This window comes from Elephas maximus, chromosome 22 (assembly GCF_024166365.1).
Source record: "Elephas maximus indicus isolate mEleMax1 chromosome 22, mEleMax1 primary haplotype, whole genome shotgun sequence".
In the NCBI taxonomy this organism is placed as follows: Eukaryota; Metazoa; Chordata; class Mammalia; order Proboscidea; family Elephantidae; genus Elephas; species Elephas maximus.
Window position 1 is genome coordinate 26,823,934 of NC_064840.1, and position 14,289 is coordinate 26,838,222.

Below are 14,289 nucleotides of genomic sequence, written 5' to 3' on the forward strand. Positions count from 1 at the left end.
AGATTCTTGAGGATCCCCTAAGCCATGGTTTCTGACCCAGAGTAGGGCCTGGTCATGAGAGAGAGCTCTCAGCATTGCCGTTTGTATTCAGCAAACATTCACTGGGTGGCCTCCCTGGGCCCTGAGGGTACAGACAGACCGCCCCCCCACCTCCCCGACCCATCTCTTCGGGAACTCCAAGTCCAGAAAGGGAGACAGAGAGAGTGGAACATAAGGTTCAATGTGCTCCATGGTCTGAGAGTAGGGGCGCTGCAGTGGCAGAGCCGGCCCAAGGAGGACCCTGCTTACCATGGGAATGCTGGGCAGGTTCACAGGGCTGGAGCCTGCCCTGCACCTCCCTGAGCTGGGTCAGCCACCAGGAATGAGCAGCCCCGAGCTGGGCACAGAGGACGCCTGACCAAGGGCAGGTGCTTCAGATGGGCTTTGAGGAAGCTGGTTTGGGGCCAAGGGCCTCAGGGGAAGAGAGCAGCATGAGAAATGAGGCTTTTAAAAAATTTTAGACTTAATATTTTTTTTCTGATTTCAGTGACTTACGTGCTTGGAAAACTTTTGAAAAATATAAAGAAGTAAAAAATCACCCGTAATTGCGCCACTCAGATAGAACCACTATTAACATTTTGCTGTGTCTTCCAGGTTTTTTTTTTTATGCATTTATATACGTTATATATCTTTAAACAAAAATAGTATCATGCTATATACATTATTTTATAAGCTGTTTTTTCTCCCTGCTTACATAGTACGTCATGACATCTTCCCTCGTCATTGCATATAAGTTTGCCATAATGTTTACAGGCTGTGGACGTGCATAACATAGTTCATCAGTCCCCCACAGGTGGACACTTAGGTCATTTCTATTTTTGGGTGGCCATTCTTGTCACTAAATCTCTGCCCACGACCTGGCTATTTCCTTGGGCTCAGTCCCTAGACGTATGGTTGCCGGCTCAAAGGAGTGGCTCTGCCTTCTAGAACAGCCATGCAGGTGCTGACCCTTCCCACAGCTGAGGTGGGAGGAGGTAGCCCAGGCTATGTCCCAATCTAATTCTCTGCCTTGGTTCTTTTCCCTAGGGCTGAACCCGCCAGAACCACCATCTTCCAGTACCCCATGGGCTGGCCACCAATCCAGGAGCTGCCCCCATCCCTGCGGGCACCCCCACCTGGGGGGTGGCCCCTGCAGCCCAGCGTCCAGTGGGGCTGATCTGAGTCCCTTGGCCCTACCTGGCTCCCACCTGGTCAGCTTTCCTATCAGTCACAACAAAGACAAGAACTGGGGAGGCCTCACAGAGCCTCTGAAAGTATTGCTTGGCCTCACTTAGACCCAGGAACCCCTTCCAGGTGCAGCCCTGGTCCCAGCATGGAGCCAGACAGCTGCACCCACCCTCCCTCCCAGGACATGTGAGAAAACGAACTTCCAGATGTGTATAAAGAGCCCGTCACCACCGTGGCTCTGGCTGCACTCCCCTTGCCCTTGGCTTCGGTCTCTGGCCCTAGACGGGGGTGGGCAGGACTGGAATGAGACGAATGCTTCTCCCTTGGGGGCTGGCAGAGGCTTAGCTGGGCAGGATACAGCAGTCTAGCTGTGATGGGACCCTCTGAGAAGTGGCTCCGCCTGCTGGTCCAGCACCGGCAGATTGGCAGCCCCCACATCGCTCGTGCTGAGCGGTGCCAGATGTGCAGGGTGGCACAACTAGGGGCAGGGCGTGAGCCGGCTCTCCACCTTGAGGGCTAAAGAAGTGGGGGTCCCGCAAGGGCAGGCCTTGCACTTGGGAGAGGCCTGTCTGAGCTTCCTAGCCTCTATGGCACTGGGCTGGGCAGGCCCTTGGCCTGGGGGTGGCACAGGGGTCCTTCCGAGGTTTCTGCCCTGGAGGTGCCCTTTGGCCGGCAGAGGTCTCACAGGCGGCTCAAGGTTCTTGGAGCCTCCAGCCCCCAACTCTGCCTCCATTCCTCAGCTCTGCCTCCATTCCCCAACTCTGTCTCCATCCCCAAGTGTACTACAGTTTTAGATTCGGTGCACTCAGGTGGTTGGAGGGGGCATGGCCCTTGGGTTGGAGGTGGGGGCTGCAGGGCCACCTCTGATTCCCCATCCTCCTTTGACCTTCTGCCCTCCCCAAAAATCCCTGCTGAAGGGAGAACTGAGGCCATATCCCAGGGCCCTCTGAGTCTTCAGGCTCCTTATCTGTGAAATGGGCTAATTCTCTGGCCCCTGCAGGTGCAGAGAGGAGCAGAGGCTGGGTTTAGGTCTAAGCTTAGGAGGGTCAGAGGAAGGGATGCAGCAGAAGGCCAGGAGCCTCCTCAGGCCATGCCGGGGAGCAGGAGCCAGGGAGACATCGGTCTCATGCATTCCTCCAGGGGAGGCTTTCTGCCCCTACCTCCACCCTGCCTACAGCCCTGGGCAACCTCAGGAACTAGGGTCAGGTTGGCTGTGTGGCCTCAGGCAGGCGACTGCTATCTCTGAGCACAGGATGCCCCCCCCCCCAGCACCTGAGGGGCCACAGCAGTGACCGAGCCCTGGGTCTCCTGTACAAATTCTTCCCTAACTTCCCAGGAGCGCGTGTACACCGGGGAAGAGTTAGTGCTACATACAGGCCGGGTAGGGGCATGGGGAGGGCAGAGGTGCAGGTGGAGCTGGGAGTTGTCTTCAGAGACACCGCCAGGCCCTCCACATCCAGGCCACAGCTCCATGCAAGGCCCAGGGTGGCAGGGGGAAATGGTAGGGTCGCCGGCGTCCGGGCCCTGAGAGCACACACCGACGACGGTGGCCCAGGGAGCCAGCTGACGGAGAAGGGGCTGCAGGCGGCGGCGGGTGTGGACGGGCGCCTGGCGGGGTCTACTTCATGCCGCTGCGCAGTACCTGGTTGGCTGCGATGAGCATGACACTGATGATGAAGGCGATGGCAAAGGCGCAGATGAGACTCTTGCGCACGCATGTCTGGCGGATCTGCTGGTTGGAACAGGCTATGGCCGCCGGGGAGTGGGAGAGATGAGACAGCAAACCAATGGACTCGAGCCATCTGCGCTTGCACACAGACCCAGGAGGGGCTTACCTCATGGGGTGCATGGGGACACCAAGGCTCTGGGCAAGCAAGGAGGTCCCCCATCCCCTCTTCAAACCCCTGGGCTCGCTCCCCCCATGGGGCCCCAGGGGTCTGTCACTCACTCTCCACGTCCACGGGGCACTCCTCAGCTGTCCCCAGGTGGCTCTCCTCCTCCGTCATGATGATGTTCTCAATATCTTTCATGGACAGGTGTTCACAGAAGGTGTCGTAGAGCAGCCGCTTCAGCTCGTCCACTGTCAGCTTCTGCATGTCACACTTGGGCGGGGAGACAGTGCTCTGACCACCACCACAAACACCGTCCTCACCTAGCACCCCACACAAACCCAGATCCTGGGGGACTGGGACCCACTCACCCCATTCCTGAGTCCTCACCTCCCATCTAGGGAGCCCTCTGGGAGGCAAGACATCCAATGGACAGGCCTGGAGTTGTCGCCCCCTTTACAGTGTGAGCCGGGCCATTTGCTGGCCTCAGTGTGGCCCTCCACAGTGTACCCAGCCCTGGGTCCAGCCAGCCAGGATGTACCTTCCAGAAGACAGTGTCAAAGTCGGTTCCATGGAACTTCTCTGGGATCCCCGAGGTGGAAAGCTTGGGTCCCAGAAGGGTCACAAACTCCTCAAAGTCTACTTGGCCATCACCTAGAGTAGGCACAGGGCCAATCAGTGGGCTGGGCCATGTCTGGGCCTGGGCAGGCAGCCTGGGGCCCAAAGGACCGGAGGTGGAGTAACATGGGAGACTCTCATTCCACTCAGAATCCTCCATGGGCTCCCAGCCCCCTGCTGCTTGTCCTGGGTGGGTGTGGGGCCTGAGACTCTCCCCGACAAAGGAAGTGATGTTTGGGAGGTGAGAACCACCCAGGCTCTGGACTGGAGAGGAGGAGGGGGAGGCTCCATGTGAGATGAAGGGGCAAGGATAAAGCACCACAATTATTCTTAGTAATTTTTCCTTCATAAAATGCCCGGGGCAAATACAACTAAATTAGCAATTGTTAATGCTGGGTGGTGGAAATTAGAGTATGTATTTTCTTCTTTCTACTTTTATGTATTTTAAAAATTTTTTCAGAATAGAGAGTGAGAGAGGCAGACTCTGGCCCCTGGGTGGAGCTGGGTTAGCGCTCTCTGGCCTCAGTTCCCCAGTCTGAGAAATGGGCCCAGGCCTGACCACAACACACTATGGGCTTTGGGGTGGCTCAGAATGGGGGGACAGTGAGAGCCCCAGGGTGGGTTCAGGCCCCAGACGCCACACCCAGCCCAGATGACGACGCTCAGGCTGGGGGCGGGCGTGCTGGCCTTGCTCACCATCCATGTCCAGCCGCTGGATGATCACCTCGAGCTCCACCTCGTTGGGCATGTAGCCTAGGGAGCGCATGGCCGTGCCCAGTTCCTGCTTGGAGATGAAGCCATTGCCGTCTCGGTCAAACACCTTGAAGGCCTCACGGATCTCTGTGGGGGGGTGCAGAGCAGCCTGGGATCTCAGTCCTGCCCTGACAACCCCTTCCCAGAACCCCTGGATCCAGAACCGGCAGCCTGAGCACGGCACTGAGAATCTACTCCAGGGCCTGCAGAGCTCTGCCCAGAGTCCACCTTTGGTGCTGCATTCCAGAGCCTCGAGACAGCAAACCCAGCAACAAAAGTGAGGAGGCACCCACAGCCTCTCTGGCATGCTCGTGATGACCCCGGGGCGGGGGGGTGCAGAAGGCCGCTGAGCTTGCCAGGCCAGAGCTCTGTGAGCTGCGAAAAGCTTCCCTGCCCCATCCTCTGCATCAGGCTGCAATTCCTCCCCAGGCTCAGCTCATTAACACTGTCCAACACTCAATGGTGGCCACATGAGGCAGCAGCGGCTCCGACTAATGGGCTGACAGCTTGGCAGAGACGGCCTCCTGGAGCCCAAGGTCTGGGGGAAGACAGAGGCGGGGCAGCAGGGCCCAGGCAGACTCAGATGTGGGGAGTCTCCCTCTGCCCCCATTGTACAGAGGGGGAGACTGAGGACCTGGGGGACTCAGGGGTGGGGAGAGTGAAGTAGGCAGGAGCCTGGGATCAAGAAAGTAACTCAATCCGTGACCTTGGGCCAGCCTTGGTCTTAGCCGCAGTAAAATGGGCAGTAATGGTATGGGGGAGTCCCTAGATGGTGCAAATGGTTGATGCACTCAGCTGTTAACCAAAAGGTTGGAGGCTCGAGTCCACTCAGAGTCACCGTGGCAGGAAGGCCTGGGGATCTACTTCCAAAAAATCAGCCTTGAAATTCTGTGGAGCACAGTTCTACTGTGACACATGTGGGGTCACCATGAGTCAGAGTCAACTTGACAGCAGCTGGTTTAACGATGTTGAAAGGACAAGGGCTTTTTACCAAGGACACCCAGAAACTGTTGGGGAGCCTTCCCCTCTTACCTTCACCTGTTTCTTTGCATGTGAAGCCTTAATTACTACTCAGCCCGGCAGGGTCCTGAAGAGCATTTCTTTCCCAGGGGCCGCCATCCCCTCCCTCAGGAGACTGGCACCAGCCAGGTGCTCAGCCTCAGCCTCCAATCAGAGCCCCAGGGAGGTCCCCTGCCCAGATGGCAACCCTCTTCCGCCGCCTCTGCCGCATCTCCCTGGGAGTCTCCTAATTCACCGGCCAGCCTCCTGGCCTTTGCCTGGGCTGTTCCCCTGGATGGGGCTTCAGCAGGCAGAAGGGAGCTCATGGGTGTATATATGGAAGTACAGGTAGGCAAGATGCCCCACACCACAGATGGGGAAACTAAGGCCCAGAGAGGGTTGGTGGCTAGCTCAGAGTCAATGTGGAGTTGGCCCAGGCCTGGCCTTAGGGGTCCTTAGGGGCCCATGAACCCCTGAAACTGCCTGTGGGATCCTGCACATTGAGGTCATTCCTCAAGCTCAGAGAAGGTGGTCACGTGTCCCAGGCCACACAGTGAGGCCAAGGCCCCAACCCTCATCATGTTCTCACCTGGCATCCACATACAAGGCCTGAAGGTCAGACTGACTGACATAGAAGTCAAGACAGAGCACTACATCTGAGTTGCCTGGGTTCCCCAGGCCCTCTGACCCTAAACCTGTTCATCCCAGGTGGGACCTGAGAATCTGGCCTTTTAGCCTGTGGCTATGGGGCCAGGAGAGCAGCTGGGCTGGGAAAACTATGAACTTTAGGCCAACTCCCACCTGGAGCTTTACTGGTTGCCGTGGAGGTGGTGAGCTTCCCATCACCAGAGGTGTGTGAATAGAGGCCTAGGATCCACAGAGGCTGCTGAGGGGTTCCAGGCACTGAGAGTCTCTGGGCAGAGATAGAGGCTCCGGCCACATAAGCAGGCATACCCCCGCTTTCTGGCCAGCGGTGTTGCCCCACCTTGGGTGCCCCGAACTCCAGCCCCAGGGCCCCTTCATTGCTGGTGGGCACCAGGGCTATACCCACATATGGGCCTTTGAGAAAGCTGCCTGGAACACTCTGCCCCCACCACAGCAAACTTGGCATCCCGGTTCTCAACCTGGGCAGCACCACCTCTCTGAGGCCCTCCCTGCCTCTGGGCTGACCCCAACCCTCCTCTGGGCTCCCAGGACCCCTGCCTTTCCCTGTCCTCAAACTGACCACCTTGGTCACGAACTAAGTGCCATGAGGGCAAGGCCGGTCGGTCTTGTTCACAGCTGTGTCCCCACTGCCTCCAACAGTGCCCGTTATTCAAGCAGAAACACTTGCTGAATGAATGAATGAATGACTTGGGGAAGCTGGCCCATTCAAGCACATGGGAAATGGAGCTGAGAAGCTCATGTAGCCCTTTGCCTAGAGCCCATTTACTCTTCATTTGCAGACCATTCCAGGAAGGGCAGACATCTGCCCTCCAGCCCCAAGCAGGCAAGAAGCACGAGGGGAGGCTGAGGGGGCTGCTTGTCCCCTTGTCCAGCCCCCCAGGACCTTACCTCCACCCACCCCATGGGCCACCCACTTGTTAGTGGCCATAGAGTCAGCCCCCGACTCATGGCGACCCCATTCACAACAGAACGAAACACTGCCTGGTTCTGCACCATTCCCACAGTCGGCTGCAGATCAGACCATTGTGATCCACAGAGTTTTCATTGGCTGATTTTTGGAAGGAGATTGCCAGGCCTTTCTTCCTAGTACATCTTAGTCTGGAAGCTCTGCTGAAACCTGTTCAACATCATAGCAACAGGCAAGCCTCCCCTGACAGGTGGTGGTTCGCATGAGGTACGTTGGCCAGAATCAAAGCCAGGTCTCCTACATGGAAGGTGAGAATTCCATCCCTAAAACCACCACTGTCGGGAGAGAGAAATCAAGCTGAGGGTGGGTGTTGGCGAACCATCATCTCAGGGTGGAGTGGCCAAGCCTTGGAGCGATGGCAGGAGCTCCAGTGGGAGCTGGCCCCCTCCCCTGCCACAAGCTGGGGTCCAGGCTGTCTCTCCCACCCTGACAGGGGCCGGGTTTGGCTTCCAGAGGCCACAGCTGTTTCAAAAGGAGCCCCTGACCCCCTTCCTGGAGGCCCTGAGGAAATGCACCATTGGGGAAGGGGAAGCCAAAGAATACTGAATGTACCATGGATGGCTAGAGACCAAACAAATCTGTCTTGGAGGAAGTACAGCCAGAGTGCTCCTTAGAAGCGAGGATGGCGAGACTCTGTCTCACGTACTTTGGACATGTTATCAGGAGGGACCAGTCCCTGGAAAAGAACATCATGATTGGTAAAGTAGAGGGTCAGCGAAAAAGAGGGTAACCCTCAATGAGATGGACTGACACAGTGGCTGCAACAATGAGAGCAAACGTAATGATTGCAAGGATGGAGCAGGACCAGGCAAAATTTTGTTCTGTTATATATAAGGTCGCTATGAGTAGGAACCCTCTTGAAGGCACCAAACAACAACAATCTAACCATAGGGGAAGGCAGCGGAGGGTAGGCTAAACTGGGGAGTGTGGTAGCTGGCAGGCCCTGACGGGCCGTTTCTCAGCAGGGCTCCCCCAAGACCGCCAGGTAAATCCACCTCTCCATCCTTGTGTTCATCCAGCCACACCTCCACGATGCTCATGCTGCCCCACCCCTAGCTGACTCTCACTCATCATGGAGGCCAAGGAGGGAGATGGTTCTAAGTCACACACAGCCAGGTTCAAATCCCAGCTCTCCTATCTGCTAGCTGGGTGACCTGTAAAATGGGGCTGCTGGGGGGGACTGAATAAGGAAACAAGGTGTGTAAGTGCTTGGCTGGCCTGGCTCTGAGGTGGACGCTGTATATCAGCCCAGTCTCAGACGGCAGAGCTGGAGGAAGAGGGAGGACTGGGCAAGCTAGCATCCTTCTTGCTGGCACCGGGGCAGGTGCTGGGACGGGAGGCCCGGGCTGGGATTCGGGCTCTGCCGAAGCTGCCGCGTAACCTCGGATGAGGCTCAGGCACCTTGTCTGTGAAATGGGGACGTGATCCCTGATGGCCACCAAGGCCTGAGTGCATTTCCCCAAAAGCCTCGCTCTGGTCCCCACTTTGGGGAAGCCTGTCCTGCTCCCTCTTGGCATGGGGAGGCCTGGTTGGCAGGGCTGCTGGGCTTCCAGGACGACACTGTACCCCATAGGCTGCATTTGGCTTGACACCCCCCAAGTCCCTCCCCAACCTGTGGAGCTGTGTCAGGCATGAGCCCCCGGCAGGCCCCATAGGATGCAGCCTCTGTTAGGGAGCCAGAGTCGGGGGGGTGCCCATGGACTCCAGGTTACTGGGTCAGGGGGCAGCGTCTGTCCCCTGGAGTGCTGTGCTCTCCACGGCACTGGTGCCACACCCCACACCTGGCCTCCCAGAGCCTCTGGCCTGCAAAGAGGCAGCTGCTGTACTTGCAGGGAATAGGGGCAATAAAGGGGCTTCACTTGGCCCGAAGGCCCTCATTTGTCCACTCTCAATCCAAGCTCCACTGTCCGACTGAGCAGGCAAAGTGCCACCCCTAAGACCCTGCCCTGGTGGTTGTCTGCCTCTTTCCCCCTCTTGCTAGCAGCCACCCCATTCCCACCCTTGGGTGCTCAAGTCCACTAGTAGCGCTGGGGCCAGCCTCATACTCCTACAGGCCCTGGTGATCTCTGCTGTGTGCATATTCCACAGCTATAGAGGGGGGTGGTGAAGAGGGAGTCTAGGAGAGCCTGTGTCGATCCCTCATGGGGGCCGGGCAGGCTTCGGGCCAGCTCTGCCCAGCCGTGTCCACCCGAGGCTCCCCAGGGCCACAGGTCCCCAATCTTCAAGGCCCTTGACACCAGCTTGCACTTCTCTCTCGGCCTCCCACACACCTGCATCCCTGCCTCATGGGCCTTCCTTGGTCCCTACACACTCCAGGCTCAGTCCTCCTTGTCCCCCTGCTGCCATGTCCGTGGCCCCAAGCCCCCACTGTGTGCCAGGCGCCGTGCTCAGTACTTCCACCACATCCCCTGAAGCCAGCCCCACAGAGGGGCAATCAGCCTCCTTTTACAGATGGGGAAACCGAGGCTCGATGAGGCAAGCAATGGTCCAAGGTCACTCCATGAGTCCAGGGTGCAGACCCTTGAACTCAGCACTGCCTGGCTGGGACACTCTTGTCCTAACCCTGCACCACCCCCCGAGACCTCCTCCCACTCGATCAAGTGAACTGCCCCCTGGATTTCTGCGGCATATGCTGTCTGCAGCATTTCATCCCAAGCTGCTGGGCTCCCTCTTCTTGGCACGTGTGGCATGGCTCCCCCACTGATGGACGTCCTCCCAGCAAAGGGCCTGAGTCTTACCCACACTGCCCTGGGGCAGGAGCATTAATGGGGCACCGGGGAGGCAGAGAAGGCAGGGTCCTCATAGGGGACTTGTGCCAGGGCTGGCCACCCTCTCCACCCAGCCATGGCAATCAAGGTCCACAGGGGACCTGGGGGCTGTAGAGGCTTGGTCTCTTGGGAGGAGGGTTTTGGGGGTATCTGCAGCCAAGAAGGGGTTGGGTTGTGGAGAATTTCTCACCCTCATCCGTAGCAGCCCAGGGTCCAGAAGATGGATGGGGGATGTTGTGGGGGAATGTCCAGGTCTCTGCCTGCCCCCCAGCCCCTGCCTGCCTGCCCTAAGGAGGGCCTGCCCTTCAGATGCCCCCTGCACCAGGGCCCCTCTCCTCTCCACGGGCCGGAAGAAGAGGACGGGAGGGAAGCAGGGAGTGTGTTTGGTGTGGCTGGTGACTAACACTGCTGGGTTCCTGCCAGCATGTCCACCACGAGGCCCAAAGGGAGCCGCAGCCTCCTTGCCCCTGCGCCACCTGTCCCATGCCCCACTCACCCCTGCACCCTGGCCTCCTTGCAGCTTCCCCTCTTCCACATGGTCTGCACCCCAGGGCTGAGGGATCAGAAGAAGAGGGACCCAGTGAGGTCCAGAGTGAGGGTACCAGGGCCATGGTGGGGGTAGCTTGGAGCAAAGGGAGGGAATGAAGTGGGGGGCACAGTGACATGCTAACCCTTGCTCAAGTGACCAGGAGGAAGGGCTGGATGAGGGGCTATGGAGGGGGAAACTGGTGGGAGGTTTGGGAGTGGCCCAGGGCAGGAGGTGACAAAGGTAGGGAAGAGATGGCTGGGGCCCCATCCCCTGCCCTCTCGCCTTCATCACACCCTCTCCTTTCCCCAGGCCCTGGACAACTGGCTTCCACCCAGCCAGGCAGGGGCTTGGGCTTTGGGGACCAGTGATGAACCAGTCAGGCCATGAGCACCCATCCACCTACCTGCCGACAGCAAACACAGACCCTTTCTTTGGCTCTCCCCACATCCAGGGGCTTGTGGGGGACTTGGTGAGGAGCAGGTGGCTTGTGGACTGTGGTGCAGTGTGGGTGGGTGGTGGGTGGGGGAACACTGTCTTCTCCTTCTGGATCTTCCCACAACGCAGTCTGACTCCCCCAAGATCTGCCCCCACCACAGCTCCAGGATGGGGGGGGGTGTTCAGCCCTTCATGCTGCCCTCCAACACTTATCATCATGCCTGACTGTGCTCACATCTCAGCTATACCCCCAACAGTGGTCCTGAAGAACACCCTGGATCTCAGAGGACCCCCTGGAGCCAAGGTACCTAGGTAGGCCCAACCCCCAGGCGGTCTCGGCCCCTCCCCCAACGGCAGACAACCAGATCCCAAGGGGCAAGGCTCCCATGAGCCCAGAGCCCCCTCTCCACATGGGGCCAGGAGGTTTGGGGGAGGGGAAACAGCACTTCCCTCCAACCCAGCATAGGCCAAGCCAGGCAGGCCCCAGGGGTCTTTCTGCCCCCGCCCCAGGACACCCCTGGCCAAGAACCCCTAGCCTTGTCCTCCGCTTTGATCTCCTAGCCCACTACCTGAGGCTCCCGCTCATGTCTTGGAGATGGAGGAGCTGAAGGTGTCTGGGCCCCAGCCCTCCGCCTTTCCCTCCCAGGCTTGGCTGTCGCCTTTCCCTTCCAGGCTTAGTTATCGAGACCCAGCCGCCCAATCCAGCCACTTGTTGTCGCCACCGCCTCCCGGGCCGCCTTCCCAGCGCTCTAGGCTGGGGGTCCCCGCAGGGCTGCGGGGAAGGGGCTTCGGCTGTAGGAGGGGCTGGGGGTGGCCCCGGGCAAGAGCTGGGCAGTCGCCTTCTCGGCTTCTCCCGCTGCCTGAGCAGATTGAATTTTTAAAGCGACACGAGCAGAATGTCAATGCGAGCGCAGAACCGCGGGCTGGCGCCGCGTAGGGGATCGAGATGCGGGTGCTTCGGCGCGTGGGGCGCAGCTCGAACCCCGGCCCGGCCCGCCGCGCTGCCGCACTGTCACCGCGGTCGCGCGGCCCCGTGACCCTGCTGCGGGGCGGGCAAGTTTTCGCAGGGCAAGATAACCCGCGGGCAGGGGCTGAGCCACTCCCTCCGCCACTGCGACCCCCAACGCGGCGCCCAGGGTGCGAGCTGGTCCTGCCTCGCGCGCAGCTGCACCGGGAGCGTGCACCTGCACCCGGTACCTGCGGCCAGCCCCCCGACCCGGCGCCCCTGCCGAGCTCCACCTGGGCATACAGGTAGGAGGGCCGGCGGCGGCGGGGTCCCGGCGGCGAACTCACCCTCCAGCTCGTCTTCGGGGATGTCCACGGGGCGCTGCTCCGACAGCAGGTTGGGCACGGTGTAGATGCCCCGGTACATCAACGCCGCCGTCACCGGGTGGAACGGCATCTTGGAGCTCGGCGCCCGCCCGCCCGCCGCAAACTTTGAGGCCGGGGCTCATGGGCCGCCGGCGGCCCCGGGGGCAGCTGGAGCGGGCGGGGCGCGAGGCGGCGGCGGGCGGCGGCGGCGGAGGCGGGGGGTGTCCTCCCGGGGGCCTAGCGCCCCCGCGCCCCGGGCTGCGGGTTCATGGCTGCCCTCCTAGTCGGGCTCCCGGCCGGGCCCCGCAGGGCGGCGGGGGCGGCGCCGCTCGGGCCTCCCGCTCAGCGCCGCGCCCTCACTTCGGTGGCCCGCGCGCTCCGCCACTCGCAGCCCGCTAGTTCGCTCGCCGGCGCGGCTGCCGGCCCGCCCGCCGCTCCGGCCCTGAGCTGCCTGGTCGAGCTCGCCGCCCGGTCTGCTGTGCGCGCCGGCTGCGCTCCCGCCTCCCGCGCCCGCCCCCTCCGCTCCCCGCCCCGCCCGCCGCCGGCCCCTGAGCGGCCGCCCCGAGCCCGCCGGCGTCTGCTCCCCCCGACCCGGCTCCCCTGCCCCGGGCGGCTACCGCAGATGGCGTGCCCCCAAGTCTGCAGCCGCCAGGACAGAGTAGGGGAGGTTGGGGGTGGGGCCCTTCCTTCGGGCCCCCGGGCCTGCCCCGCCACGAGCTGAGAGCGGAGACCTGAGGCCCAAAGAGTTGGGGGAGGTGAGGACGATCCCAGGCGCCCGGATCCTCGAGGAGAATCACAGCGCCGGGAATGGCTCCAAGGTGGGGAAACTGAGGCTGAGAGAGAGGGCGTTGACCAAGGTCATGAGGTAGAGGCGGCAGCTGGAGGGGGACCGGCCTGGGGCCAGCTCCTCTGCTCTATGACTGCGACCCTGCTCTTCTGGGTCTGCCGAGCAGCTGCCCTGCCCCCTTGCATGGGGGACCCCAGCCATGGATCCTCCCCAAAGCCCAATCACTCAGCCTGCAGAGGAGAAGGCAGCATCTGTCTCTGGGCCTGGGGCAGTGAGGGATCCAGATGCCACCAATGCTTTCTCTGCTTTGTGGGGCTGGTTTGGAGGCCTGTCCATTCACACAGCTGCAGTTCACACAGCTGCAGGTTAGACCTCCTGTGTGTGCATAGGGCTCACCCCAGACCTGGGAGCAGGAGTGCGCACGGGGCAGGGGGTCGTTTGCGGGAGCAGCATGTGTGCTTTATCTGTTACCCACCAGAAATGTGCGTGCCATCGGCTGTGTGGACATGTGTTTTCAAGTCCGCATGCAGATGGCTGTGTGCTGGGAGTGTGTGCAGACACCTGTGTGTGCCAAGGCTGTGAGCTGGTAGGGAGGGGTGCACAGAAGCCCAGGGTTGAGCCTGTGAGGGGTAGGAATGGTGTGCAGACCCTTGGGCTGGTAGGGTCACGGACAAGTGTGCAGAGGTGTGTATATTTGCGGGGGAGGGGTGATTCTATGGCCCCACCCTGGAACCCCTATTGGAACCACCTTCCTGCCCCCTTTGGTCCAATCAGCCAAAGGCCCCAGGGGGAAAGCTGATTGCCACCGTCCTACCCTGCCCTGCCCTTCCCGAGCTGATTACATTTTTCTGCTTGTTCCTGCTTTTGTGGATGATTACTCTCAGCCCTATCTCGGAGCCTGGGGAGAGGGGCTCAGTGAGAGTTGGCAGCCTGGCCAGGCTGGGCTAGACCTCCCAGCACTTCCCAGGCACTGCCCTGGAGGGAGCTCCCAGCAGATCCATGACCTGCAGGGGAGCTGGGAAGAACTCCAGCCCTCTCTCTGTGTCTCCCAGGCCTCTATGCACCCACTGGGTGCCATGAAGACCTGGGGCTGGGAGTGTGAGAGGCCCCAGAAAAGTTCCTATGTCAAACGTCTGCTCCTCGGCCTGCCATTCTGCCATCGGTGCCGAACGCTTTGCACTCCCTCGGGGTTTGTGGTGGAGCAGAGGAAGAAGGAACTGGCTCAGAGGCAGGCCCAACCAGGGCCTCCTGTGTCTGTCATCTCCTAGTCACGCCCCTTAGCCTTCCAGGGCCTTAATTTCCACCTCTGTAACCGGGGCAGCTGGCAGCCGTGAGGATGAGGTGATGAGGTGTTGGGATGTATGAGAGGTGCCTGGCAGTGCCTCCCCACACCTCTTGCAAGTTTTTTATTAGCATGAAAT

The 14,289-nt window shown here is 60.4% G+C and overlaps 2 protein-coding genes across 3 annotated transcripts in view; one reads left to right on the forward strand and one right to left on the reverse strand.

Moving 5' to 3' along the window:
• ZMAT5 (zinc finger matrin-type 5) overlaps nucleotides 1–1,423 on the forward strand; it is a 28,706-nt gene extending 27,283 nt beyond the window's left edge. For both annotated transcript variants that reach the window (XM_049866358.1, XM_049866357.1), the window contains one exon: nucleotides 1,066–1,423. In XM_049866358.1, the coding sequence (XP_049722315.1) occupies nucleotides 1,066–1,195 (130 nt within the window). In that variant the 3' untranslated portion in view covers nucleotides 1,196–1,423. The remainder of the gene's footprint in view (nucleotides 1–1,065) is intronic.
• CABP7 (calcium binding protein 7) lies at nucleotides 1,382–12,274 on the reverse strand. The gene is made up of 5 exons (XM_049866356.1): nucleotides 12,064–12,274; nucleotides 4,350–4,493; nucleotides 3,577–3,689; nucleotides 3,155–3,308; nucleotides 1,382–2,952 (listed from the first exon to the last, which is right to left on the reverse strand). The coding sequence occupies exons 1-5, from the start codon at nucleotides 12,170–12,172 to the stop codon at nucleotides 2,825–2,827; spliced, it is 648 nt and encodes a 215-aa protein (XP_049722313.1). The 5' UTR covers nucleotides 12,173–12,274; the 3' UTR covers nucleotides 1,382–2,824.
• Between the last annotated feature and the right edge of the window lie 2,015 nt (nucleotides 12,275–14,289).

Excerpts from the sequence above, each read along its gene's own strand:
- CABP7 (XM_049866356.1), bottom strand. The coding sequence starts at position 12,172 with ATGCCGTTCCACCCGGTGACGGCGGCGTTGATGTACCGGGGCATCTAC. Across the intron at positions 4,494-12,063 it reads CCCCGAAGACGAGCTGGAGG|AGATCCGTGAGGCCTTCAAG; the intron begins GTGAGTTCGCCG and ends ACCCCCCCACAG. Across the intron at positions 3,690-4,349 it reads CCAGCGGCTGGACATGGATG|GTGATGGCCAAGTAGACTTT; the intron begins GTGAGCAAGGCC and ends TGCCTACTCTAG.